General features: G+C 37.6%; 1 protein-coding gene across 1 annotated transcript in view; it reads left to right on the top strand.

Annotated features, from left to right (window-relative positions):
* Positions 1–23591, top strand: part of MALRD1 (MAM and LDL receptor class A domain containing 1) — a 269347-nt gene that overhangs the window by 233679 nt on the left and 12077 nt on the right. Inside the window, exons 37-38 of the mRNA XM_074574506.1 lie at positions 22800–22876; positions 22967–23057. Of these exons, the coding sequence (XP_074430607.1) occupies positions 22800–22876; positions 22967–23057 (168 nt within the window). The remainder of the gene's footprint in view (positions 1–22799; positions 22877–22966; positions 23058–23591) is intronic.

The raw sequence follows: 23591 nt of genomic DNA, 5'->3' as shown, positions 1-23591 counted from the left end.
GAACACAGATAAATCATAGGCCAGATTTCTGGAAAGGTATCGTATGGCTTCCTAGCTACGCTGAACTAACCTGTGCTTTAACTCACCCTCTGTGCAGCCACATGGAAGCCAAAACTGTGGTGATTCTCTCTGTGGTCAGTGAGAAAGGATTGTCATGGCTTCTCCATTCTAGTTCCGTATGTATTTAGGGCACCTTGGAAGTTATACAAATTCCTTGGATGGATTTCAGGTATCAGCTGTGTATTAACACATGCATTGCACCTAGGCTAATACTCGACAAGTGTCTTCGTTGGAAAAGAAAAGAAAAGAAAACAGTACTGGAGCCAACAATATGTAACAACGGCTTCTTTAATATCAGTGCTAGGTGAGATTATACAGTAAGGATTGTCTAAATTCTAACATTAAATGTATTTAAACTCTGGCTCATTAACTTAGTATATTAGAAAATTATTTGTATTGCTTCGTGAGTTTATTGTTTCCACTTGTAACTTTTAAATTCTGTACTTTAATCCCTTTGTCATTCATCCTTATTAACCGTTGTATTTTCCACTGATGAAATGCCTGCTCAACCGAGTTTGGTAGCAAAAGTTGCATAGATAAAAAAAAAATAAAAATACTTAGGATTGTAAAATGAAGCTAACAACAAGATGACTACCTAGAGTTAAATGGAGCCTGTATCATGCAATCATTGCCTGCTTGAGTTTCCTACACAAGTTACTGATAGCGCCGCTTTGCATGACTGGGAGCTGAACAAAATGCTTTTAAGCAGTGTGACACAGAGTTGAATATCATAATGCTTGTTTTTCACAGAGCAGAATTCTATTTTATAAATAGTTATTTCTCTTCTGGTAATTTTATTTTGAGATTTTAGGTACTCTTTTGCAATCTACTGATTTTTATCAGGTGAATTAAACTGCATGGCTTCATTTGTATTGCAGTTTATTAAAAAAACTAAATTAAAAATAGGCCAGGAGGAGTTTTTTAACCGTCCATTATTAGCAGCCTTCAATAGGTGGACAAAATTTTTATCTCCTTTGCTTTTCTTTATCCTTTCTGTAAATTAATACTTTATTAATGTGAAATTTGTTTGGGAGTTAGGAAAATGGAAGATCTCCTAAAACTTGTTTAATATTTTAGTGTGCGGAAAATATTGTGTTTACATAGTCATAGAAATCCACGGAGATGATCTTCCCATCACTTTTGCTTCTAGACGAGAAGGTGAGGCGATTTGGCAGAATACATTTTGAGGCTACACAGCAGCTATTCAACATTATGGTTCTAGTGTTTTAATAGGTATCTGATCAACTTTCTCTTCATTTGTCAGAGCTTCCCTTATGCTATCTGTCAAGTCTATCATTATAGTTTTTGTAATAAAATCAGCAAAAACCCATAGACTGAGAATGTTTTACTTAATTTAAGTAGCTGAGATTTTTTTTTTCTGGTGGATCATAAGCTAGTAGAGGAAAGCTAAAAATGTGCATACAGATGTCTAACCAATAACATAAATGACATTATAACAGTATAGTAAGTATACTTCATTTAGCTTTTACATCTATATAGAGAGAGATATATATAATGTTTCTACAGCTATCTTTCGTATATTTTGTGCCCTTAGAATGCTTTTCAGCATGCTGTCACAGCAAGATACAAGTGACTGTAAAAATATAAAATTTTTTGCCCAAGCTGTCATCATTTACTGCAGCATCTTTCCTCCTTGCATGGATGACTGGAGGTTTTAGGCTGATGTTCCTCAGCAAGCAGCTGCAGAGAGGATTCCTCTGACCATTGCTTTGCCCATATTGTTCTTCTTTTTGCGTCTCTGCTCCCTCTTTCTTATTGCATCAAATGTTAATTTACTGATCCTACTTTCAAAGCCTTCATAATTTATTCCCACTCCATCTATCATTCCCCATTTAGCAAGTATAATTTGAATACATTTCAAATACTGGATGCTAATCCAGAGTGTAATATGGACAGTATAACCTGTTCCCTACCCAGCGCACAACCACAGCAATAGATTGTCTGTGTTTTAACAGGTCTTTGCCCCCTTGTCAAAATTTAGAACACAATTTGACAAAACCCTTTATACTTACTGAACAGAAAGCAGGTATCTCTTTCAAAATAATTTCATTGTAAATATGCATAACACAAGGACTGAGCACAGGAAGGAATTAGGCATATGCTTTCCCTATAAATCCAGAGAATCAAAGCATAGTACAATAATCCTGCCTTTGACATTTGAGCTTCTTTTACAACTTTTTCATCTTCTGCCTCTAGCCTTCTTTTTTAATAACCTCTTTTGTTCTGGTGGTATGAAGTCCTCACAGCTGGTATTGACATGCAAAAGCTGGAGCAAATACTTCGGTGAATTTTCAAGGCCATCTTTATTTAAATATATTTTCTTATAACTGTGAAGAATGTACAAGTATTCCCAAAAAAATACACAGCAGTGAGCTGTAAAATTATTTTTTAAAGGCAGGCTAGACTGCAACATTCAAAGCTCTGCTGATGACATTCCAGAAGCACACATGTGCTGCAGTAGTAATCAAAATGAAAACTTTCCCCTTTTTCAGGGAAAAAAAAAAAAGACGACCAAAAAAACACCGACCAAAACCTTTATTAATGCCATGGGCTAAACGCATTCATTTGTACATTTTTGTTTTCACTTGGAACAGGGAAAAAAACAATTTGCATGCAATTTATAGGATACTAGGGATATAATATTATTTCTTCAATAGACAGGCAGGTTTTACCCTAATTCTGTAAATTTTAATTTGTTTAGACTTTGCTGAATGTTACACAATGGAATTAAAAGTTAGAAGATTGATCCCTTTTTCTCCTTTTACCCCCCTCATCCAAGGCCATAGTAATGAAAAGATAATAGTATTATTCTTGCTCAAATTCTCAATACAAGGAACCATTTTTCACTAGAATAACAGACATTTTAAAGTTTTCTGGTGAAAAGCAGAAATTTCAACAAAATATTCTGCAAAAAGCTATCCAGTCGGAATAGTGTCTACAAAGTTATTTTTGAGGGAAAATATCCCACCTGACTAAGTCAAAATCTCTGGTATATTTAGAAAGGAAAAATACTTGTCTTCATTCTTAGATTTATTGCACCTTTCTGGGGGTTTCTTCGTATCCAGTCAAGATTCACTGTTCTCAGTACAAGCCTGAGCTATCACTGTAGAAATACAAGAGGAACATGTATATGTTACATGATGAAGGGAAGAGGTTATCAGGAGTTGCAGTACTTTTTCAACATCCGAAAAATAATTTTCCTTCCTGTTAATGAAGTGTGTCCTCATCACGAAGTGTTTCCACCCAGCATCCCAAAAAAGTCTCACTTCTAATGTTACCAGAATACAAAAGTTGTCAGAAGACTCTTTCGTCTGTCGCTCGTAGTCTGGTGTAGCATCAGTGAAATAGGAAACATGGAAAAATTGTAAAACACTTTTTTTTAGTGGTTTAAAAAATTATTGAAGCTAAGTGTTCAGAGCAGTGCCAGTGGGTGCATTCCTCATGACTAATTTCACTCTTCTGCAACAAAGAACCCACATGGAAAATCTTTTTTGCTGTTGTTAATTTTAGGGCAGTTCAAGCAGATTCAGGCACAGATTCATGAAGCCTGGCAGGAAGGACGGCTGAACCTTTAAAATCCCAAATTTTTGAAGGAGAATTTCTATGTTAAGCACAGACAAAAGTTCTTGAGCAACTGAGCACTTAATGTGCATATCCATTCATTTTGCTTCTGTGAGGGTATAAAACTAGTCCTTTAAATCTGGAATTGAGGATTTCTGAGCTCAGCATGTACAGCTCCCCTAATATAAGGTCTTCCAAAGCACGCAAGCAATTTAAAAGCCCATATCCTACCTACTTTCAAAAGGCTTTTTGACACAATATCACTTAAGTATTAATAAAGTTCACCCTTTTCCTCTCTGTGACTTACTTTTTCATCAGTAATGAGCTTATAACAGTGTTCCCTCACCTCCAACACTTTTTGGTGTGTTTGTTTCGAGCTCTTCAAGAGAGGGAACTCTTTGGCATTTTGTTTGCCTTAATGAAATGGGACCCAGATATAACAACAAACACAGGGACTGAAACAGTAAATTTTAAGTACATAAACAAATGTTAAGGTTCTACATGCACAATACCGTTGTAAAATGTGGAAGTATAATATGAGTCCTTGCAGAACAGTTGGTTTTTCTTATGTGCTTATTTCAAAAAGCTGAAAACCAAATTAATAAACAACACACTTTTGGTATTTATTTTTTAATGTTACTGAGGCTTCTGGAAGACTAGTGTCAGAGTAAGGCAATGACAGATATACATAATAGTTTGATGAAAAAACTCTGCTGGACTTTAGTGGTGAAGTACCAGACTCCAGTTGAAAATATTCAGCAAATATTACTTTCAGTAATGTACTCAAGCAAAACTGGAATGGCTTATTCTACTTGGAACCACTGCTCACCTTTCACTGGACCTTTTACCTTTGTTTCCATAATGTGACATAGTATATGCAGGAGTAAATCAGATATCCTTAGGCTAAACAGCAATCAATATCTCTAAATCTTTAATTTCTACTCACTTCTTTTCTGCAGATGTTGATGGCTGTGAACTAAATTCCTTGTAGGGAAGTATCAATGATATTAATAGAAATTCCACATCTGGATGTAGGATAGACCTTACATATCTGTTAGAAATGAATGTATTAAGATTCATCTATATTTTCCAAAGAATTCGAAGGTAAGAAAGGAATTGATACAGATATGTTAGCTCTCTATACAGGGCCAATCTCTCCACATAATTACCCTGAGCTTCCAGCCAGTTCAGGCAAACCACAATTCTATGCAGATCACAAGGGATGGAAGGATTATTGGCCTTTCCATCCACATTCATTTTGAAACCCTGTGTTTATGAAATGTCATGAGAAAAATACTGCATTTGTTAACCTTCCTTATGATTAGCTAAGCTGGGGTTTAGGGGCCAGAGAACGGCTCTCTTCCACTGCGTGGTTACCACAAAATAAGCACATCTGCTGTAACTTTAAAAGTGTGGATCTAGTAATGCTTTCCTAATCACCACAGATATGGCACACAGGACGTTTCTCCAATTCTTGGCTCTTGATTCCCAGTGAAGTCACCACCCACAAAGTATTGTCTGTGGAAGTCAAACTTCTGGCAGCAGGCTCAAGAGCAAAGGCTCAGACCCAAACCATAAGAGATATGTCAGCAAACAGTTTAACTTCCTTTTTGCTGTGTGGGTGACCAGAGCAACAGGAAGGATGTTTTTATTGAATCCTCATGGAAAGTAAGTTCTCAGAGTTTCTTTCTTGAGGAAGAAGTAAAAGAAGAGCTGGAACGGAACTGCACCAAGCACCAAAGCAGCATAATTAACCTCAAAGGTAAATAAACTCACTTAAAGGGTTATTCACAAGAACACCAAGTCCATATTAATCACATGTTAACCCTTAACCCTTCAAGAAAAGACCAAGGGTAATCTGAGATATTAGTGACAATTCAATGATGAAATTAAAAACAAAATTCAGTACTCATTGTACAAAACTGAGTAGATCCTTCAGTTTGCACTGATGTCCATACAAGTTCTACAATTTGTCCATGCCTGCAACAAATCCTGTTTCCACTCTTGTTAATGCTTTGACCCCATAGGTTTGGATTTCTAGCTTCATTCTTGAGCACTAAAAGAAGCTCGTACCAGTCAGTAACACCACAGTAATAATTCAACCAGTTCTTCAGCAGCTGATGTAAAAGTTCTTATCTCCGTCTGGAAGTGTAAAGTGAAAAAACCATCCAACCTTACACCAGCACTCACTCTATAATTTGGGCAGGATTTTGTTCTTGTCTTACCAAAAGGAATTACTCTGAAATAGAATGTTGTTTTGGCTGATTTAGCATTAGACTTGCAGATATTGTCTTTAATAAAACCCTGGACTTCATTTTTCCATTTGATTTTGAATTTGTTGCTGAACCGTCTTTCACAGAGTTAAAGTTTTCGGTGACCAGAAATAAGGTGCTGGTCTGCTGAACAAGGAAACAATTCTATCATGGTATTGAACTGTATAAACTACTTACTTAAACACAGGACTTGACCCTGATTTTTTTCATCCTCTGATTCGAAGTTCGTGACAAAGCCCAGTCCTTCAAGTACACATTCTGTGTTTGACTGGCAGTTGTCATTTTTGAATATTCAAAGATAATTTTCATAATCCTTATGAAAGGGTTTCCCAAATTTAAAATTCCAGGGTTTTTCTCATGACCCTTAACATAGCTGATTTGGTTTTATTCTTTGTTATAGTCTTATTTTGTTGTAGTCTTAATGTCTTGATACCGAGGTTTCTTCAGATTCAGCATGAAACGTCTTTTTTCTAAAGCAATAACAATCAAATGTCTATTACGTGAAGCCAGTGACACAGGTATTATTTTTCATTTGTATTTAGAACAACTCATTATCTTGGTTTTGGTTGGTAAGTTTACTTTGCTTCCTCACTTCTTTTTCTTAGTAAGATTCTCTTAGAATTATCCTACAAACTAGTCGTTGGTATTTATCGCCCGTCTAAAATATAAAATATCAGGAAAGATACTTTTTCATTGGAATTCTAAACCAGATCAAGCAAAGAGGCTCAGAAAAAATTATAATCTGCAGCCAGTTATAGGTGGGCAGCACTATTACTTTTCTATCTTCAGAAATCCTATCTGCTCCAACGTTTGTGATCATATCCCCATCTAAATGCTGACCTTCAAAGTAAGTCTTTGAACATAAAAGAGGATTATAAACATTCCTTTCTCTCCTGGATATTTGAGCAAAAGGTCCTGAATTGAATTCCTTGTAATAGAAGTCTGCCATAACTTTAACTGCTTAAAGGAGAAAATCTTTATGTCCATATAGTATTACAAATATATTTATGAATCAAGCTTGGAGAACTGGTGTACAGCATCCCAAAATGTTGTTAGTTAAGTACTGCCATTTAAAATTCTTACTTATTATAAGCAGGCGAGAAACAAATAATTAGACATTTTTTATTTTAGTGTATGTAGGATTAGAGTTCAGGTTTTGGCTTTCTATTCTGTCAAGTAATTTTAGAGTTCATTAAAAAGGGAGGGGGGCACGCAGCAGGGGCCTCGGTCATGTGTGTGCTTGAGGGCTGAGCCAAAATTTGTTCTCTGATCAATTCCAAATAAGTCTCACTCTCAAATGGAAGTTATTCACTGTCCTACAAGACAGTGTAGGACATTTAACCTTTCATCAGGTCAGCCTGAGCAGAAGGCTGAGTCCTCCGTACCCATCTTGCTCAGTTAAGCTCACGTAGGATGAGGAATCTGGAAGGTGATGCAGTGCAGGAGTGAAATCTCTCTTGTGGGGATGTGTAGGTGTGTTGGAGGAACTGGTGGAGCTCTGAGTGATCTGAAAACATTTGTAAGACCTTTAAGTATGTGATTGGGATGCGTTTGGTTAATAACTGAAATAGGGTAATGTCAATGATGGAGGTGAAGGTAGACTGCGGGAAGAGATAAAAATTAAATTGAAGGTAGCACGTTAAGGACTATAAGCAGACAGAGGTGGAAGTACTAGCAAAATACTATTTTTTCCAAGCCTGGTTAGTATTGTTCCTTACTGTGTAAGAGCGAAGAGAAGAAAATAGGCATTGTTTTTCCTTGCCATTTCCTTTAGGATGAGCCTGACTACAAGATTTTTCACAGCTAATTTGCAGGGGAAGGCGAGAGGTTGAGAAGGGCAGAAAGAAAGGGAAGAAGGAGGGAAGAAAAGAGGAAAACCACCAAAAATTCCAGGCACTGGTTGTCTGTGCCGCAGTGTACACTGACAGCTGCCTACACTAGCATCATCTCCGTTCATCAAGATTTCCTCTTGTACCGTTCACCAAGATACAGCTCTGGCACAGGGCTGCTCTGGGATTTATAGTAAATAGCTGTTGAGCCTTCCCTTAGCCTATTCAGACACAATCATTTAAGAGAAAAGGTATGTCTGAGATCGTTATTGGGACGTATAATTCCTGCTGGACATTTTTGTCTAGTAATATTGTTGTGTTATTTTTTGATCCCGTAAGACATACTTGCAACATGCTCTATCTTAAAAGCGGATGTGCCCAAACTGAACGCAGAAAGGCTTTTAAACTAAAAGCCAGCTTTTACTGGAATCTGAACTAGAATACTATTTAAATTGAGAAAAGTCAGTGTGACTAGGGACAATAGAATAGAAATAAAAAGGATTTACTCACAGCTCCCTCCTTGCCTACTTCTCCTCACAGATGTGTCCTTGCTTCCCAGCTTATTTCAGTTAACTTGGACACTTTCTGAGTGGCTGCAAGCTCTGCTCCTTCTTCTCTGGCCTCGAGGAAGCATCCCCTTGGCTCTGAGGGCCTGTCTCTCCTTTCAGTTGTTTCTCAGTCTTTTTTACATGACCTGCAGGCTGGCAGCTCTGTGCTGTCTCCCTGTCCTGCCGAGCCTGATTTCATCTGCGATCTCTGCTCTCTTCCCCGGCTTTTCTCTGGCTCCTCAGTAGTTTCATGGGAAAGGAGCAACCTGCTTCCTTCTTCAGAGGGTTCAGCCAAAGCTAATCACGCTGATCAAAGGAACTTAACATAAAGCTGAAAACAAACATGCAATCTATCTACATATTTACATTTGGACAGAAACAGGCTGAGATTCTCAAATATTCAATATGAAAAACAAGCATTGTACATCCTGTGATAAAACGGCAAGCAAGAATGGCCAACGTGCGAGCCTTGCATTAGCCTGTCACTATTTTCATGGCTCTCTGCATATATTTGGTGCCCAGACTGTATTTTCTGGGGTTTAGTTGTCCAACTCCAAATGTAGCATCAGTTCTGATGCTGAGTTTTGGCTAATATCACAATATAACCAAAATTTATACAGTACAACAAAGAAAAAAGGTACCATAGACTACTAAGCTCTAAAATTAAGAGTACTTCCCAAGACAAGAAAATGGACATCAAAAATGGGCAGGAAATTTTTTAGATGACAAAACTGGCAAATCTGTTAAGCAGTAAGTCATCAGATACATCACGAAAAGGAGGATAAACTTTGGGTTATTCTTTTTTTACATTAACAGGTTCAAAAGAACTGCTATGAGAAAATCCTTCTAGTAAGAAAAACTAGGAAAATAAATTAGAAAACGTCTTATCAATGTTTAATCTCATTCAAAAGATAGAAAACTGTCACATGCAGATCAGTTCAGTCTCCTTTTACACATTACAGAGTTGGCTAACTCAGGTCATATTTGAGAACAGATTTCAGAATATGTCATGCTTTGATATAATATACTACCAATTTTTTTTACTATAAATGTAAAAAAGTAATTGATATGCAGTAATGCGATACATTTCTTACTGTAATTCTTTGAAAAGATTTATGAAATTAAGATGTCTTGTCTTGATTTTCATTTATTTGATGTGGAAGGATAAAGGTAGGTCACTGTATCAGCTTTGTAACACAATGCTTCAAGAGTAGTACAAAAAAAAATCATCTGCTAGGAACCATGCAGAAAAAATTTACACTTTTTATTCCAAATAGAGGACAAATTGCAATGTCCTTGCATTCAGAGAAGTGGGTTAATGAAATCAGGTTTTCAGCTATATAAAAGCTGACTTCAGCTTATATAAAAGTCCCGTGCCTTTGCAAAATGTAAATCTGTACCTTATTAATACAGAATGTTTGTCATGGCTCCCTGCCACCTTATCCCAACTATTGACATAAAATCATCAGTAGAAAAACAGAACATAGCAAGGATTCTTTGACCCCCCAGATTTTTGGATGCTACCTCCGTCTGTTAGGGCTGTTGACCAGCAATGCAGGTGAACTAGGTTTTTGTTCTGCCTGGTGGTACACGTTAAAGGAGCATAAAGGTGGCTCTGAATTGTATGAATACAGTGATGCATTGCACAGCAGCATTAACATCAGGAGAATAGCTCCCAATTCTTCATCTGTACTGCATATTCCTCGGTTGCAACTAAGAAAAGACTTTATCGAATGGATGCTGGAATGCTGTTAGAAATTCTTCTATCATTAGCTCACCATATATTATTAACAATATGTGGTGCACTAAAGACCACGGGAAGATTTTGCTTTATCAAAGTGCCAGGTATAACAGTTGAAATAAGACAACTTCTATCAAATTTAGGCATATCAGCCAGATTTAGAGCTATCTATTCTCCTCAAGAAAAGTTTCAATAATATACTTAGAGTTCAAATTTCTCTTCATGTCAACTAATAGAGTAATATTAAGTGCTGAAGTTTGAAGGTTTGAATGCTGATGACAGAAGAGATGATTTAGCTATTCATAATAAAAATGGGGGGTTTCTGGTTTTTATTAGGTATAGTGAATTACCTCTGCTGTATGCCATGATAATAATCTTGTTGCAAAGCTAAGTGCTGAATACCAGAATTAAAGTTTTTGATTTGGGAGGGAGGTGCAGGGGGAGTTTGTGATCTTCCAATTAAATGCTGTGCCTGAACATGCATGCATGAGAATTTGAATTGAAATTGCATGGGAATCCTTAATTCCAGCCTCTCCTAAATTCTCAAGTCTTGACTCTGTAACCATAACAACGCCAACAGAATGTGGAGCTGGGAGAAAGGTTGTGATGAAATTATTTTTATTGCATCTAAAATGTCTCAGGTTCTCATAAATTGTTTAAAGGTCATTTCTCTGAAGATTTCATAAATTTAACTTGTTAGTAAGAAACTAGAGAGTGAATTCCCCAAGCTTCTGTGAAATTCATCTCTAATATCAGAAGAGGACTGTACAATTTATGCAGAGACGATATCCCAATGTTATTCTTTTTCAGGGATCACATTGGCATGTGTAGAACATTGCAAAGCTTAAGCCTTTTCTGGGGGATGATAGATTCAGAGTATAAACCACTGTCTCTGTATTACATGGAGGGTAAGCAAAGAGAAGATTTGTGGCAGTTTTGTTTGTTTCTTATAGACTTGCACTTAAAATACAGGCGAAAAGTTTTAAAGAATATATTTGTGCACCTAGCTTGAACAACGTTGAGAAGCAGCGGCATTAGATGTTATTGTACAGTGTTGCCTCCCATGTAAGCAGATAAATCTACGACTGTCCAAGAATGACAACATGATTTATAATCTCCAATATGTGCTACAATCCACCTGCCAGGAGCAATGCCCTGTGTTGGCAGGCTCTGGTTAAAGCAGACCATTTCAGCTGATAAAAAGACTAGACCAATGCTGGAAAGGGGCAGCAGGAAAGGAAAGAAAATCATTTTATCACTTTTTTTTTATTATTATTTGTGCCAAGTGTGTGGTTTAATACAGACAAAACACTTCCATTGCTGAAGGTTTTTAAATAACTATTCAGTTTCACCTGGACGTTGTAGGTTTATCCATATGAAAGCTATTTAGAGAGTAAATCGCAATAAAAAGCAGATATATGAACTGATTTTGCAACAAATACCTATGATTTCTTAATTAACTAGTTATAGTGCAGATAATAAACTAGTGACTATGTAGTACAGTTACAGTCTGATTAAAGGCAATAAGAGCAAGCATTAAAAAACAAAACAAAACTCTCCACACCCCAAAAAACAAACCCACAGTCTAGCAAAAACAAAGCAAGAAAAGGAACATCTCTGTGGAAAAATCCAGCCACTGTAAATATATTCAGACCTTTTATTAGGTTTTCTACTGATACATAACCACATCTGTTCTATCAACATAGTTGTCATTTAAGCAAAAAGCTTTTTTTCTGTGAAATTAACAGGTCTGTCTTAAAACTAGATGTCTCTTCTTTGTTTTATTGCATTATTTCCTAATTTTACCTAAATATGAAATCAATGCCATTTCTGAAAGCAAAAGAATTTTGCTACCAGTTGTTAATACAGCTGCACAGTCGGGCTTTCTGTGTCGTCATTCCTTTATCTTTGTTTAGTCCTCTGGAAGTCGCACCTAGGGGCTATATTGAGACCCGAGTCTACTTCAAGTGCAAATCAAGCATCAGCTCCCGTGCACGTTCCACAATTAGGGAAGGGGCGGGAGGGATAGATTAGAAAAGAGAGAAACACAAGAGGGGCAAGGAAAGTAAGGCATGTAAGATTGGACCAAGAAAAAGGAAAAAGAAAAAAGAGCAGGGACACAGGAACTGAAAAGAAAAAGAAGATGGACAGGCAGACTGGCATAACGGACTGGTTCTTTACCATAAGCTGATTTAAGCTAAGGCATATCTCTTCAGTGAGCTTTTTCACTTTGCTTCAACAATTTAGATACTGAGGTACTGATACAGCCTTCTTGAGTAGATTCACTTCATATTGTAAATGGAAATTGGTATTAGTTTCATCTCCTAGGTTCCTTAGTGTAACAGAAAATGGACATAAGTCCCTTTTCTCACTAGCGAAATATTCTCTGTGCTAGGCATACCACTTGGACTACCTGCACCAAACCTCCTTCAGTCGGCAAGGTGGCAGCCGTGTGCTCCCAGTATCCCATTTTTTTTAATTCTAGTTCACAAAATGACAAATTTTCACTGGTTTATCCAAGTTTAAAATGACAAAAGGTTTTTATGGGCAAGGTTATTTATTCTGATGGTCGCTTTTTACAAAGCACAACTCCAGACTCAAAAGTAGTGGGCTGAAACTCAGTACTCAGTCGTAATTTGAACTCTGATCTCCAGTGGTCAGTGATCAATGCACCTACTACATTGTTTCAGGCTGTTTCCTTTTCTGTTGTGTGAATGCCTCATGTCAGCATCGGTTGCTTCCGAAAGCATCATATATGCTTTCTGGTTGTTTGACCTTTAAATAAAGATGGGTTGAAATACTGGTTTTGTCCTAGAGAAAATTCCATTTTAAATGTTTGGTTGGCTTTTTTTTTTTTTCCCTGGAAGAAATCTTGAGAGTTTTATTTTATTTAATGGTTAGCTAAGTGGATAGTCATTTCTCTGTTGAATCTAGCACCACATCCTTTCTTCAGTGCCAGGAGTAGCTTCATGATTTGTCTCACTGGGGCTTTTAACCATCAGTGTTATTTTATGATAGTGGAAAATGTGTTACCAGAAAGCTATTATTCGAGAAGGTGGGGAAAGGTAGCACAAAAGAGAGCATAATTGTTTGAAATGGTGAATTTCAGGTCTGGCCGTCTGCTGTGAGCACATACTTCTGCTTCATTGCTGGAGCTGAATGATTCTGTCCCATAAAATAGAGTGTGCTCCACATACCAGCCCTCAGTGATTTCTCCCGGGGCCTATTTTATTGAAAAGTAGACACAAAAGCAAATGACACAGCAAATATTTTCCATATCAGTCTGCTTTTCCTTGTGATAGGATAAAATACACTGAAAAAAAGCTATCATGTACAAGACTACCACAACAGTTTGAATCAGGAAGTATTTTACTGAAGCCATAAAGTGATTTGGTTTTTAAATCAGTGTAATTCTCAGTAGAGTAACTTGAAAATTTGGGTTTGTTCTGAGGTTTTTAGGATAGGAGCCAGACAAAAAAACATCAGGCAGGAGGTCAGACAGGTTTCATGTATCAACTAATTTCAGTGAAGAAATGTTTGCTCTGAAATTTCCCGATCATCTCTATTTAAAATGAGTGAAGCTAGAGGTAGTATTTACCCTTCCCTCTTTAATAACTGGTTTGCCTGGACCTAACAGGATATCGTTCACAAGCTGTCTGTGATACAAAGCTCACCCTTGTGCTCCTCCTACTCTGACATCAGACGCTGCGTGTTTTCTGTTTAAACTTTCACAGCAAGTGCTAAGGTGTTGTTCCTCCTGCCAGGCTGCATAACAGCTAAACACACCTATTTAATCCGAACTAGTGTCACGGAATCATGACGCTGTTATAACCAACGGTAAAGGACCCAGATGAAGATTCCACTCTTTATTTCATATAATCTAAGCTTGCCTGAACTGTCTCTAGATACCTCCCTTTTCAGGTGGTTAATGCTAGAAAAATTAAGTCCCACTCTAAACCTTACAATTGGCCACCATAGTTTCATTGTGTATCTATATAAAAAGCAATTAGATACACTGTCTGAGTCCTTCTTTCTAACCGTTACCTTTTCTTATTCAACACAGTCTGTAATTAGAATCTCTCATTATAGCTCTAAGAGCAAGGAGTAATCACAGTATATCACGCCGGGGACCTGGCAGTAGCTGATAGCACGCCCTGGGAGCAAAGAAACCAGAAAATACATGTAGAAAATGATGATGCCAATATATCAATATTCCTCCAAATTGCCACCAGTTAGCACTCTTCCAAGCTGCCATCAGTCAGCACTTTAAGCTCTGCAGTCTTTAAAGAGTTTCATTCTCTGTTTTAAGGAGCTCTCTCCAGTACATGTCATTAAGTTCTTGCCTTCTAAGACTTACTATGGCAAGGACTCCCCCAGGTCAGTTAAGCACTATGTGACAAATAGCTTCCTTATTATTAGTTTAAGATGTATTTCCTTTCAGTTTGACTGAATGTTTGAGGGGACAGACAGTAACACCCAATTTTTCTTCCATTTACCATATATCATTTTGTTTACCTTCATCATATCTGCTCCCACTCATCCTCTGTATAAATTAAATCTCATCTTTTCAGTCTCTACCATAAGATTTTAATCACTGTAATCTCTAATGTCTTCTATCTTTATGCATAGTGCATGCTTTTATAATAAAAACTGAGCAGTTAGTTACTTTCATTGAGTAATCTATGAGGATACTTACATCTTCTCTCAGAGTACTTACATTTCATTCAGAATCTGTTTGTACCCCACACTACTCTGCTTCATGTTGATTCTTTTGTATTTGCCAGTTATAAATTGTAGCAGTTTTCAGAATAGAAGCTGTATGTGGTTCCTCAGATCCAGGCCCTTGTTATCACACACAGTCACGTCATATAATTCTATTCCGAAGTTTAGTTAGCTTTTTTTTACGACCAATTATGGGGAATCCTTGGCTTGCACATTTCTCTCTACCTTGCTGTGTTACTGAGAGTTTCCAGCATCTGAGGATCTTTGGAGTACGTGGTACCAAGCACAGAAGGCACCAGCTGACTCTTCTGAAGAAACACACTGTAAGAAATTCAGGAAGGATAAAAGCCTTGCTCTTCTCTTTGGATACTTTCTAATAATTTCCTCATAAATTTAGTTATAGCCAGTTTATACCCATTTGTGTTTGTGCCAGTATCCTCCATTAACCTAAGAAGTCCCTCAATAACTCTGTTGTTTATCCTCCAAAGTCTTTCTAGAGAAAAGCCATGTGCCTTTCAGCTTTTCTTTCAGTAGGCTAAACAAGCTGAACTCTTTCGGAACCCTCTTGTGAGACAGACTTTCTATTTTTCTGCTCACCTTCGTAGTCCTCCTCTGCCTTGTTATATCTTCCTGAACAGGAATGATCAGAACTGCACACAGTGTTTCAGAGAACTTCTGATTATCTCCCAGTGGGTTAATGTGTCCTTATCTACATGCTACAGCTTCTTGACGTTCAAGGTTACCATCCACTTCACCTGTCTTTTCCAAGAGAGGTTTCTCCTTGTCTCACATCTCCTGTCAGCTTAATCACAAATGGAATAACGTGCGTCCTAATGCCAGCTACCCTCAGCAGGTAACCAGTTACACTTATCATAAGTAGGATGTCTTCTAAGGCCATTCATGCAACTTTCACTATTCGATCTTTGTATACTTTGATTCATCACTGAAGACTAATCAGAAAGTATGTGGTTTGGTTTTTTTTCCTTGAGAGCAATGTTAATAATAGCTAGAGTGCAAACAGGTAACTACATTGCTGAAGTAGAGGTTACTTTTTTTCCTGTAATGGAATGAAGAGTTGTTCTTTTCATCATGCTTATAGGCATCTAGTGAAGTTTATCTTGCATAACACTGATTGCAAAGGCTAGTGAGCAGAGAAACTTCTATGCTGATATGGCAGAAGGATGTAAAATCTCTGTTTTCTGGAAAGAGCTAATTTTGTGCATTGGGGTTTTTTCTCCCTTGTATCCTCTGTCACCACTCCTGGAGTAGCCAGGACTTGAATAGGTATGGCACAGCTCCTGAATTATGTCAGCACTCGTGTAGTGACACCCATGTAATGTATTATAGCAAATGTATTATAAACATAGCAGTTGCAAATCTGGGGTCACACAGAAGACACTGGCTTGGTGCAGTGTGGCAGATTCGTAAGTACAATCTCTAGATGATACTACAAAGGCTACAGTCATACTCACAGGAAAATATAACCACCATCATCTACTTGTCACTGCCTTAATTTACATACTACTAATACCATTCACACTAGTTAGCTGACTATCTGTTGGTTGTTCTGAATGTACACATGAGATAACAGATTAGGTTTTCTGTGTGGCAAATGTTTCAAATAAAAATAAGAACACAGATGTGTCTCACAGCAGAGAGAAGGTGTGCTTTGGCCAAAAGGTTTTGGTAAGAATGGCTGAGAGAGCTCTTGCAAGTCTGAATGGTTACTTCTGTACTTACCATTTGTTAATTGTTTACTGTCAGTAACTGAGTGAGCTATGTTATGGACATTTGCAGACAAAAATAGAAATTAGTGCTGTTTTTACATTAATCACATGCTGAGTGTACCTCACTCCCATCTACTTCTGAAATTTCTGTGGGCAGAAGCTACTTTTGTCACTGTTGTTTGTCTAGTGGCTATTTTTTCGGTATTGTCTCCATTACTAGTTGATCAATTCCTTCCACACATCTGTGTAGATTCAAATAAATAAGTGAAAATAAAAATTCTGTAGGCATTTCCATGATCACAAAAGTTGATTAGCATTTCAGAACATTTTCTTAACGTTCAATCTGGTTTTTAATGCAAATCTTTTATAATATAAAAAAGATTGGCACTTAAATTATTAAATCTGAAGAAGTGCAGAGGAGATGCTGAATGGGTATTTAGTATTTAATGCTCTGAATGCCCCAGATTTACATCACGTATGATTTAATATTTTTTTTAACCTTTTATCAGGTTCACCATAAAACATGAGGGCTCTTGAGAAAAGTGAAACCAATATATTGGCAAAAGTGAACAACTTTCAAAAATGAAAATGCAGAACACTGCTTTGTACTGAACAACCTTAGTCATTAGGAAACATTAGTAACTACTGCTGTTGGGGGGAACAAAGTAAAAAAAGGAAAGAAAAGAAACCCAAGCCCAACAGATTCCTGCATTCAACTTTCCACATGCATCAAAGTCTTCCTTGAAAACACAGCTTGTTGGAACCTTTTCTTTCCAAGTTAATGAGGAGCTATGTTCATGCTTGTTCTTGGAGGTCATGGACTGGTTCCCTACTGCAAAGCTCTTCTCTTGTCATTTGCCCCGACCCAAGAGCCATATGTAATACTGATGCATTAGTCCGATAGAGTTCATCTGTCTCAGAGTGGAGAAAATAATTGCCCAAGTAAGGAATCAGATGCCAGGAGGAAAATGAGCAATCAAGTACACATCTGTATTTATTTTGAGTTTTGCATATGCTACCTTTAATACAGCACAAAGTTTGATATTGTGAAATGCAGCAGTGTGTCAACCAGACATGTCCTTGTAAATTAAATCTGCCCTGAATGAACGTCAAAAGCAACAGATATTTTGTCTGGCTTTTATTTTTCGTTCTGAGTGAAATGAGCCATAACGCCAGGCACAGGATGCAGCAACACAGGCAATGCTAAGTTCATTCCTCTGCATTACCAATATCTATATTAGGAAATAATGAGTTGGAAATCCTAGAAGCAAATTTGGAGGTTTAACGTTCTCTCCTCCAGGGTGACTCTCCCATAAGAACTTGCTAATAGCAGAAGACATTTTGTCAGGCAGGATAGATTAGGATGTGATGACTGGGATAGAAGTATTCAAGCACTATTTCGTCTGTCTCTCTCTCTTGCTCCTCCTGTTTCAACTATGAGGAGCTTCCTATCTGAATGGATTGCAATGGCTATCTCTGTATTTCAGATAAGCTTAAGACTCATGTAAAATGTGCTGCTGCTAATTAGTCAAGATGTAATTAGTCCAAGGAAATTAATTGTACATAAATAATGTGGAATTTCAGCTTCATGGCTCAAGAGATAAATTCAGAGCCTTTTCAGAGTTGTCTGTCTTAAAAATAAAATAGCAGAAAAGGATTATTAAGGAAGCTCTTCAAAATTCCCATTACCCTACTAATGAAGATTTAACACATTGCCCAGAAGACATGGTTGATCTGCACTCCGTAAGGTCCTTCCACCACATCAGCATTTGCGTATCCCCAGCTGCTCTCATCAGAGAGGAAGCTAATAGTGACTTTGAGGAAGCAAGTTATCTGCCTCCCAACTGAAAGTAAAGCCCTGTAAGTACCATCCGTGCACAGCAGTGGGTAGGTAATTAAGAGTGTTCTCCTTCATTAACTGGACTTCAAGTGAGCCATCTCCTGGGTGCATACCACAGGCTGCTCTGACCTACCTGGAGCTGTTAGAGTAATTAAAGTTCACTTCAGGTTTGCATGTGTCAAGGACTGCACAGTAGAAAGGTGAAGTTTGACTTCATTTTCTATAAAGCTGCCTGATATTATTACTGTTACTCAATGATACAGATTTCAAGTAACAGCCAAAGGCCCAGTTCTGGGGGTTGAGACTCTATAATTGTGATTGCAAAAGCACAGGAATATGTATTCTGTGCCCTCAGGACAAACACCTAAGGAAATCTCTTCCATGTCCTCAAAAACACTATGAACTAATACTGCGCTTGGCTTGGATTTTGCTTTTTGTACCTTTTTTTCCTGATAGTTTTTTTTTTATTCCTTGATGAGAAGGGGGAGGCTTCCATTCTTTTACCAACCACCCAGACCTACATGCATCGGACAGAAAGTAAAGTCTACAGGAAATGTCACTAGATGAGAATAACACCATTTCAACAGCTACCTCACACAGTTGCAAAGGACAGCACAGGCAGAAGGCTGCAGAGTCAGACTCAGAGAAGTGGGTACATCTGTCTCATTCCTTCAGGACAATGGGTTCTGTGGTTTGTTGTATAAGTTTTGCTTAGCTTCCAAAATAGTTTGATTGGTTGGTTATGGCCTGCAATGGTTTCTGGATTTTGTTTAATATAAAATGATATGTAGTGGTATAGCATTTTCAGCCCTGTAAAATAATCTCAATCTTCTGCATTTCTTATCATAACCTCCTACTATCCTATAGAAGACGAAGCCCAAAATATTTATTTGTTTCGAAAATATCCCTCAGCTTTTCAATGAAGTGAAATAACTGGAGTAACTTCTTTAGAATTATTTATATTTTATTTTAAATTTATGGTCTAGAACTGTTATCTTCTCTAATCTGAGTTATTGGCAGATATTGGTGCCATTAAAAATATCATTTTATTCTCCCCCCTCAAGTTAGACAGTGTTTTCTCCACCACAGCTATCACTGTAGTCAGATGGAGTTTCTACAGAGCACAGATATAAAAGGATCAAAATCTTGTACGACATCTATAAAACAAGATTGTTTTGGATATTTAAGACAAGTTCCCCTCTGTTCTGTGCACAGAGATGCTTGGCCTCAGTAAAAGCCAGAGGCAGTGCTTGTATCAGCTGAGAGCCAAAGATATTAATGAACAATTTCCCCGTGTTTTTCTTGTAGCATCACTGAAAGTTACAGGCTTCTCAGCTAACTGTAGCTCTTATTTTCTCTTCGGTTGTTTGTTTTTTGTTTGTTTGTTTTGTTTTATGGGTTTTTTCCTTGAGAAGATGGCATTTTGTAAGTAAGGAACAGCCGAACTTTAGGAAGAGTTGAATGAATCTCCAAATTATAACCCAGATTTCTCTGATAGTCTTATATCTCACCTCAGTGGCAGGGATGATTGCTAAATTCCCCTGCCAAAAATAAAAATGAACAAATAAATAAACGTGTGAAGATACAAATGGGAGTTCTTAACCAACTGATACACTCTTCAAGTTTTTTGTTGTTTAGCACTGCTTTTCCATCCTGGTCTTTCAGGATGACCTATGTTGTCTTTACTGTCTCTATTTTTTTTGCCTTGACTCCTCCTTCTCCCTATAAACAGTCCCCATGCTTTATTCTTTACAATATTTTTCCCACGTATTTGGTTTTGAATTTGTCCTAGAGCACTTGCCAAGTTTCAGAGATACTATCTCTGCTCCACCTTAACCCGTTTTTACCCAATTTTTTTTATAAGCAATTGCAGTATTATAAGGTGACACTTTTGGTAACAACTTAGTTATGTAACTAGGTTGTGGTAGTGATTTTCCAAAAGTGGAAAATCACTTCACTAGCCAAAATTACACATATTGATAGTCTGACGTCAGATTCCTAAGTGGTATGTGTCATATAACGTAAAACAATACTGTTGGGATTCAGAGATTTGAAGGGGAATAAATGGCCAACCTAAGGTAGGTAGTGGTTGATTATAAAACCTGTATGAATGTATAGGAAGATAAACTAGGTATTTATATGACTAAAAGGTGCTTAACTTTTTTTATTCAGAATTCAAACACAGATAGCATGAGTATGTGGAAATAGTTCATCGATAAATGGAAACATAGCATATGAAAATATATTTAGTTACTACTGGGTAGTAGGATTTTCCCATACTCTTACCAGGACACACACCTGCTTTATAAGAACTACCTCTTCGCTGCTCTAAGGTGAGCCGTGCCCCGGTGGCTCCAGAGCAGCAGATGGCCCCTCTCCTGCCTTGTCTGAGCAGTGCTTGTGCACAGCTGCAAATCTGGTTTCTCATTCTTTCTTTTACAGTCAAATAAGTTCTGCAGTGACAAGAATGAGGGCAATTTTGGTCAAAAGCATATCTAGCTCAACAGAAAATCTGGCAAGTGGGGAGAAAGGAAATTATACAATCGAGAGCAATCAGACAATGATTTTGATGGGTGATTACCATCAGATTGCAATGTTTCCACATGGATCCGCAGGGCTTGGTATGAGCCCAACTGCAATTTGACATTCGTATAAAATCATCAGTCCACATAAAAGAACAGCTTATGAATGACATGATTTTTTGTAGTATGCTGAAGAAGAAGGACTGGAGGGACCAGGTATTTTCAGTCACTGAATTTACTGGGTCTCCAGCTCAGCCACAGGTGTCAGCCAAAATTATGCCACGTTTTCTTTAAAATGAGAATATCAGAATATGCTACTGGCTCCAGTCTCTAAAGCTGAGATTCATTAGTATATCAATTACTAACCTTGAACAAGGTAACCCTTTAACCAGAGAAAACTCAGGTCTGTGGGGTGAGATGGATTAAATAAATCGCTCTCTGCCCGCTATGTCTGAAAAGGGCTGGTACTTTCCTCCCAGCGTGTTCTCTGCCTGCTCTTTTTCAGTGGTCCCCAGAGTTGCAACAAATCTCGCATCAGCCTCTTTTGGTCTTTAGTGAAGTCATCTTCCTCCTGTCATGTCTGAGATTGGGATATAGATCTGCTTTCCGACATGCCCTGATCCTTTCAGGATTCTCCTAAATTTCACTGAGACTGCAGACAGAGGCTTGCTGCTCCTATCATCCTACCCTTCCTCTCCCTACATCCACCACACTCATTTTCTGGGAAAATGAAATACTCCTCTCCCTCCGGAGTGCCTCAGTTAACTCAGTGTGCAACTACTAGGATGAGGCACTTAGGCAACACCATGTGCTAAAGCATGACAACCAACACAAAGCTCTCTCACACATGTTCAAATAATATAGCCTTAATATAAAGATTTAATTGCGGATATGTGAGATCTCATATTATACAATTAAGGGCAGGAGAGGAAACCACAATTACAAAATAGATATTACTTTATAAAAAATTGGAATATGAAAAAAATGTTGGTGTTGCAGCAAAAAGCAATTCAATATACAGCCCTCCCCCCACACACAATAGTTTGTGAAACTCTAAAGAGAGAAATTATGAGAGGTGAAACTAATTTCCTATTCATGCGACATTAGTAGGACTGAAACTGGATTACTACCATCACTTCTTTCCCATGCTTCTCTTTAAAAGAAAAGTTGAAAATTTATGAAGCTCATAAACCACCAGCCGTGCAGATAATTGAAAAGTTGGGAGAAGTCATTCCGGTGTGACACTCAGGGTTGGGTTCAACTCATCAAGTGGGGCGTCTGAAATTCAGGTGTCAACACATAGCTATGCCTCTATCAGTCCTTTACAATAGTCATCGTTTAGGGTTTCTAAATGTAAAACATCCAAGCTTGTGTCAGATTGTTTGTGTTTTGCTTCCTTCATACCAAGACTGGATTTGAACCAAATGGCAAATTTAGAATAATTTGACATGGCTGCAGTTGTTAGCTCAAATGTAGTGCTTTGGTTTTGAAGAAGGCATTTGTTGAAGGGGTATCATTTTTAAAAGAAAATAGAAAAACAAGAGAGAGGCAGATTAGGTGGGGAGAGAAAAATATCTTTCTTAATTCTAATTATGTATCTTTCTCCACGTTAGGGTCCCAGATCCTCAGTTCAGAAATGTATTTAACCCTCACATGGGGGATAACAGGGAAATTATTCAAATTTATTTTGCTGTGAGAGAACAACATGAAGGCAACGTGGACAAGGCAGCCAATTCTAATCTTTGAACTTTTTTTTCTTTTTTTTTTGGTTAGGGGTTTTTTTTGTGGGTATTTCTCATTTACATTTCATTCTACTTTGATGCTGATCTTTGTGATTCCTGGGTGAGCTTTAGTCACTGGCAAAAGTGCTCAGAAGGATCTGCATTTCTTGTGTGCTTGTCACTGTTTATGACCCTTGCTTCTCTCTTTTTCAAAAATTGTTGTTTTATTCACAGATGTGGAAAAGAATGGAAAGGAAACCGTTGCCATATAAGTGCTAAGCCTCTTCAGCCTCCAAGGCTCCTTCAAAATGGTGGGTCTGTAAAAAGAAAGAAATGTCTTTCAATTCATTCTTTGAGTGTTTCCTTTTACTTATTTCTGTCTGATTGCTCTGATTTTGCAGATATTTGGATTGGGTTGGGCATCGGTTTCTTGCTGATTAAGATTACAGCTGCTGCCTTGTATTTCCTTTCGAAGAAGAAAGTGCCAGAAGAGTAAGTGAAACTTTTATTTTGTGTGAAGCAGACACGAATGTGGCACAAAGCAATGGCTAACTGCCCAGTCTCTTTGGTTTCAACTTTTAAATCACCCCACAGAGTTTGCCTTCATATGCAACTCTAAGCATAAAACCTAGCTTTGCAACAAAAGCTGACCTTGCTGGACCCCAGTCCGGAAACAATGAGTTACAGCTTGACTGCTTAAAATGTTGTGAATGCAACATTGGATGATTATTCCTAAATTATAAAATTCACCATTTATCCTTAACAGCAGTAGCCCTGATTTTTTTACATGAGAGTGAAATGTGAAAAATAGAAGGTATTTATATTTTCTCGAAACCTCCGAGGCCAATTTAGTTTCTTAGAGGCAGATTCAAAGCTATTCCTGAAGCTACTGTGTACCACATGCACCTGGGGGGACATTTTTGCCCTAACTATTTCAATATTTACACACATATAACTTTCCCTGTGATAACTGGATGGAACAAAAGCAGGGGGCAGGTCTGTTTTAAAATATTAAGGGTTTTCATA

Source organism: Larus michahellis, chromosome 2 (genome assembly GCF_964199755.1).
Source record: "Larus michahellis chromosome 2, bLarMic1.1, whole genome shotgun sequence".
In the NCBI taxonomy this organism is placed as follows: domain Eukaryota; kingdom Metazoa; phylum Chordata; class Aves; order Charadriiformes; family Laridae; genus Larus; species Larus michahellis.
This window is presented reverse-complemented; position numbering and strand designations above follow the sequence as displayed.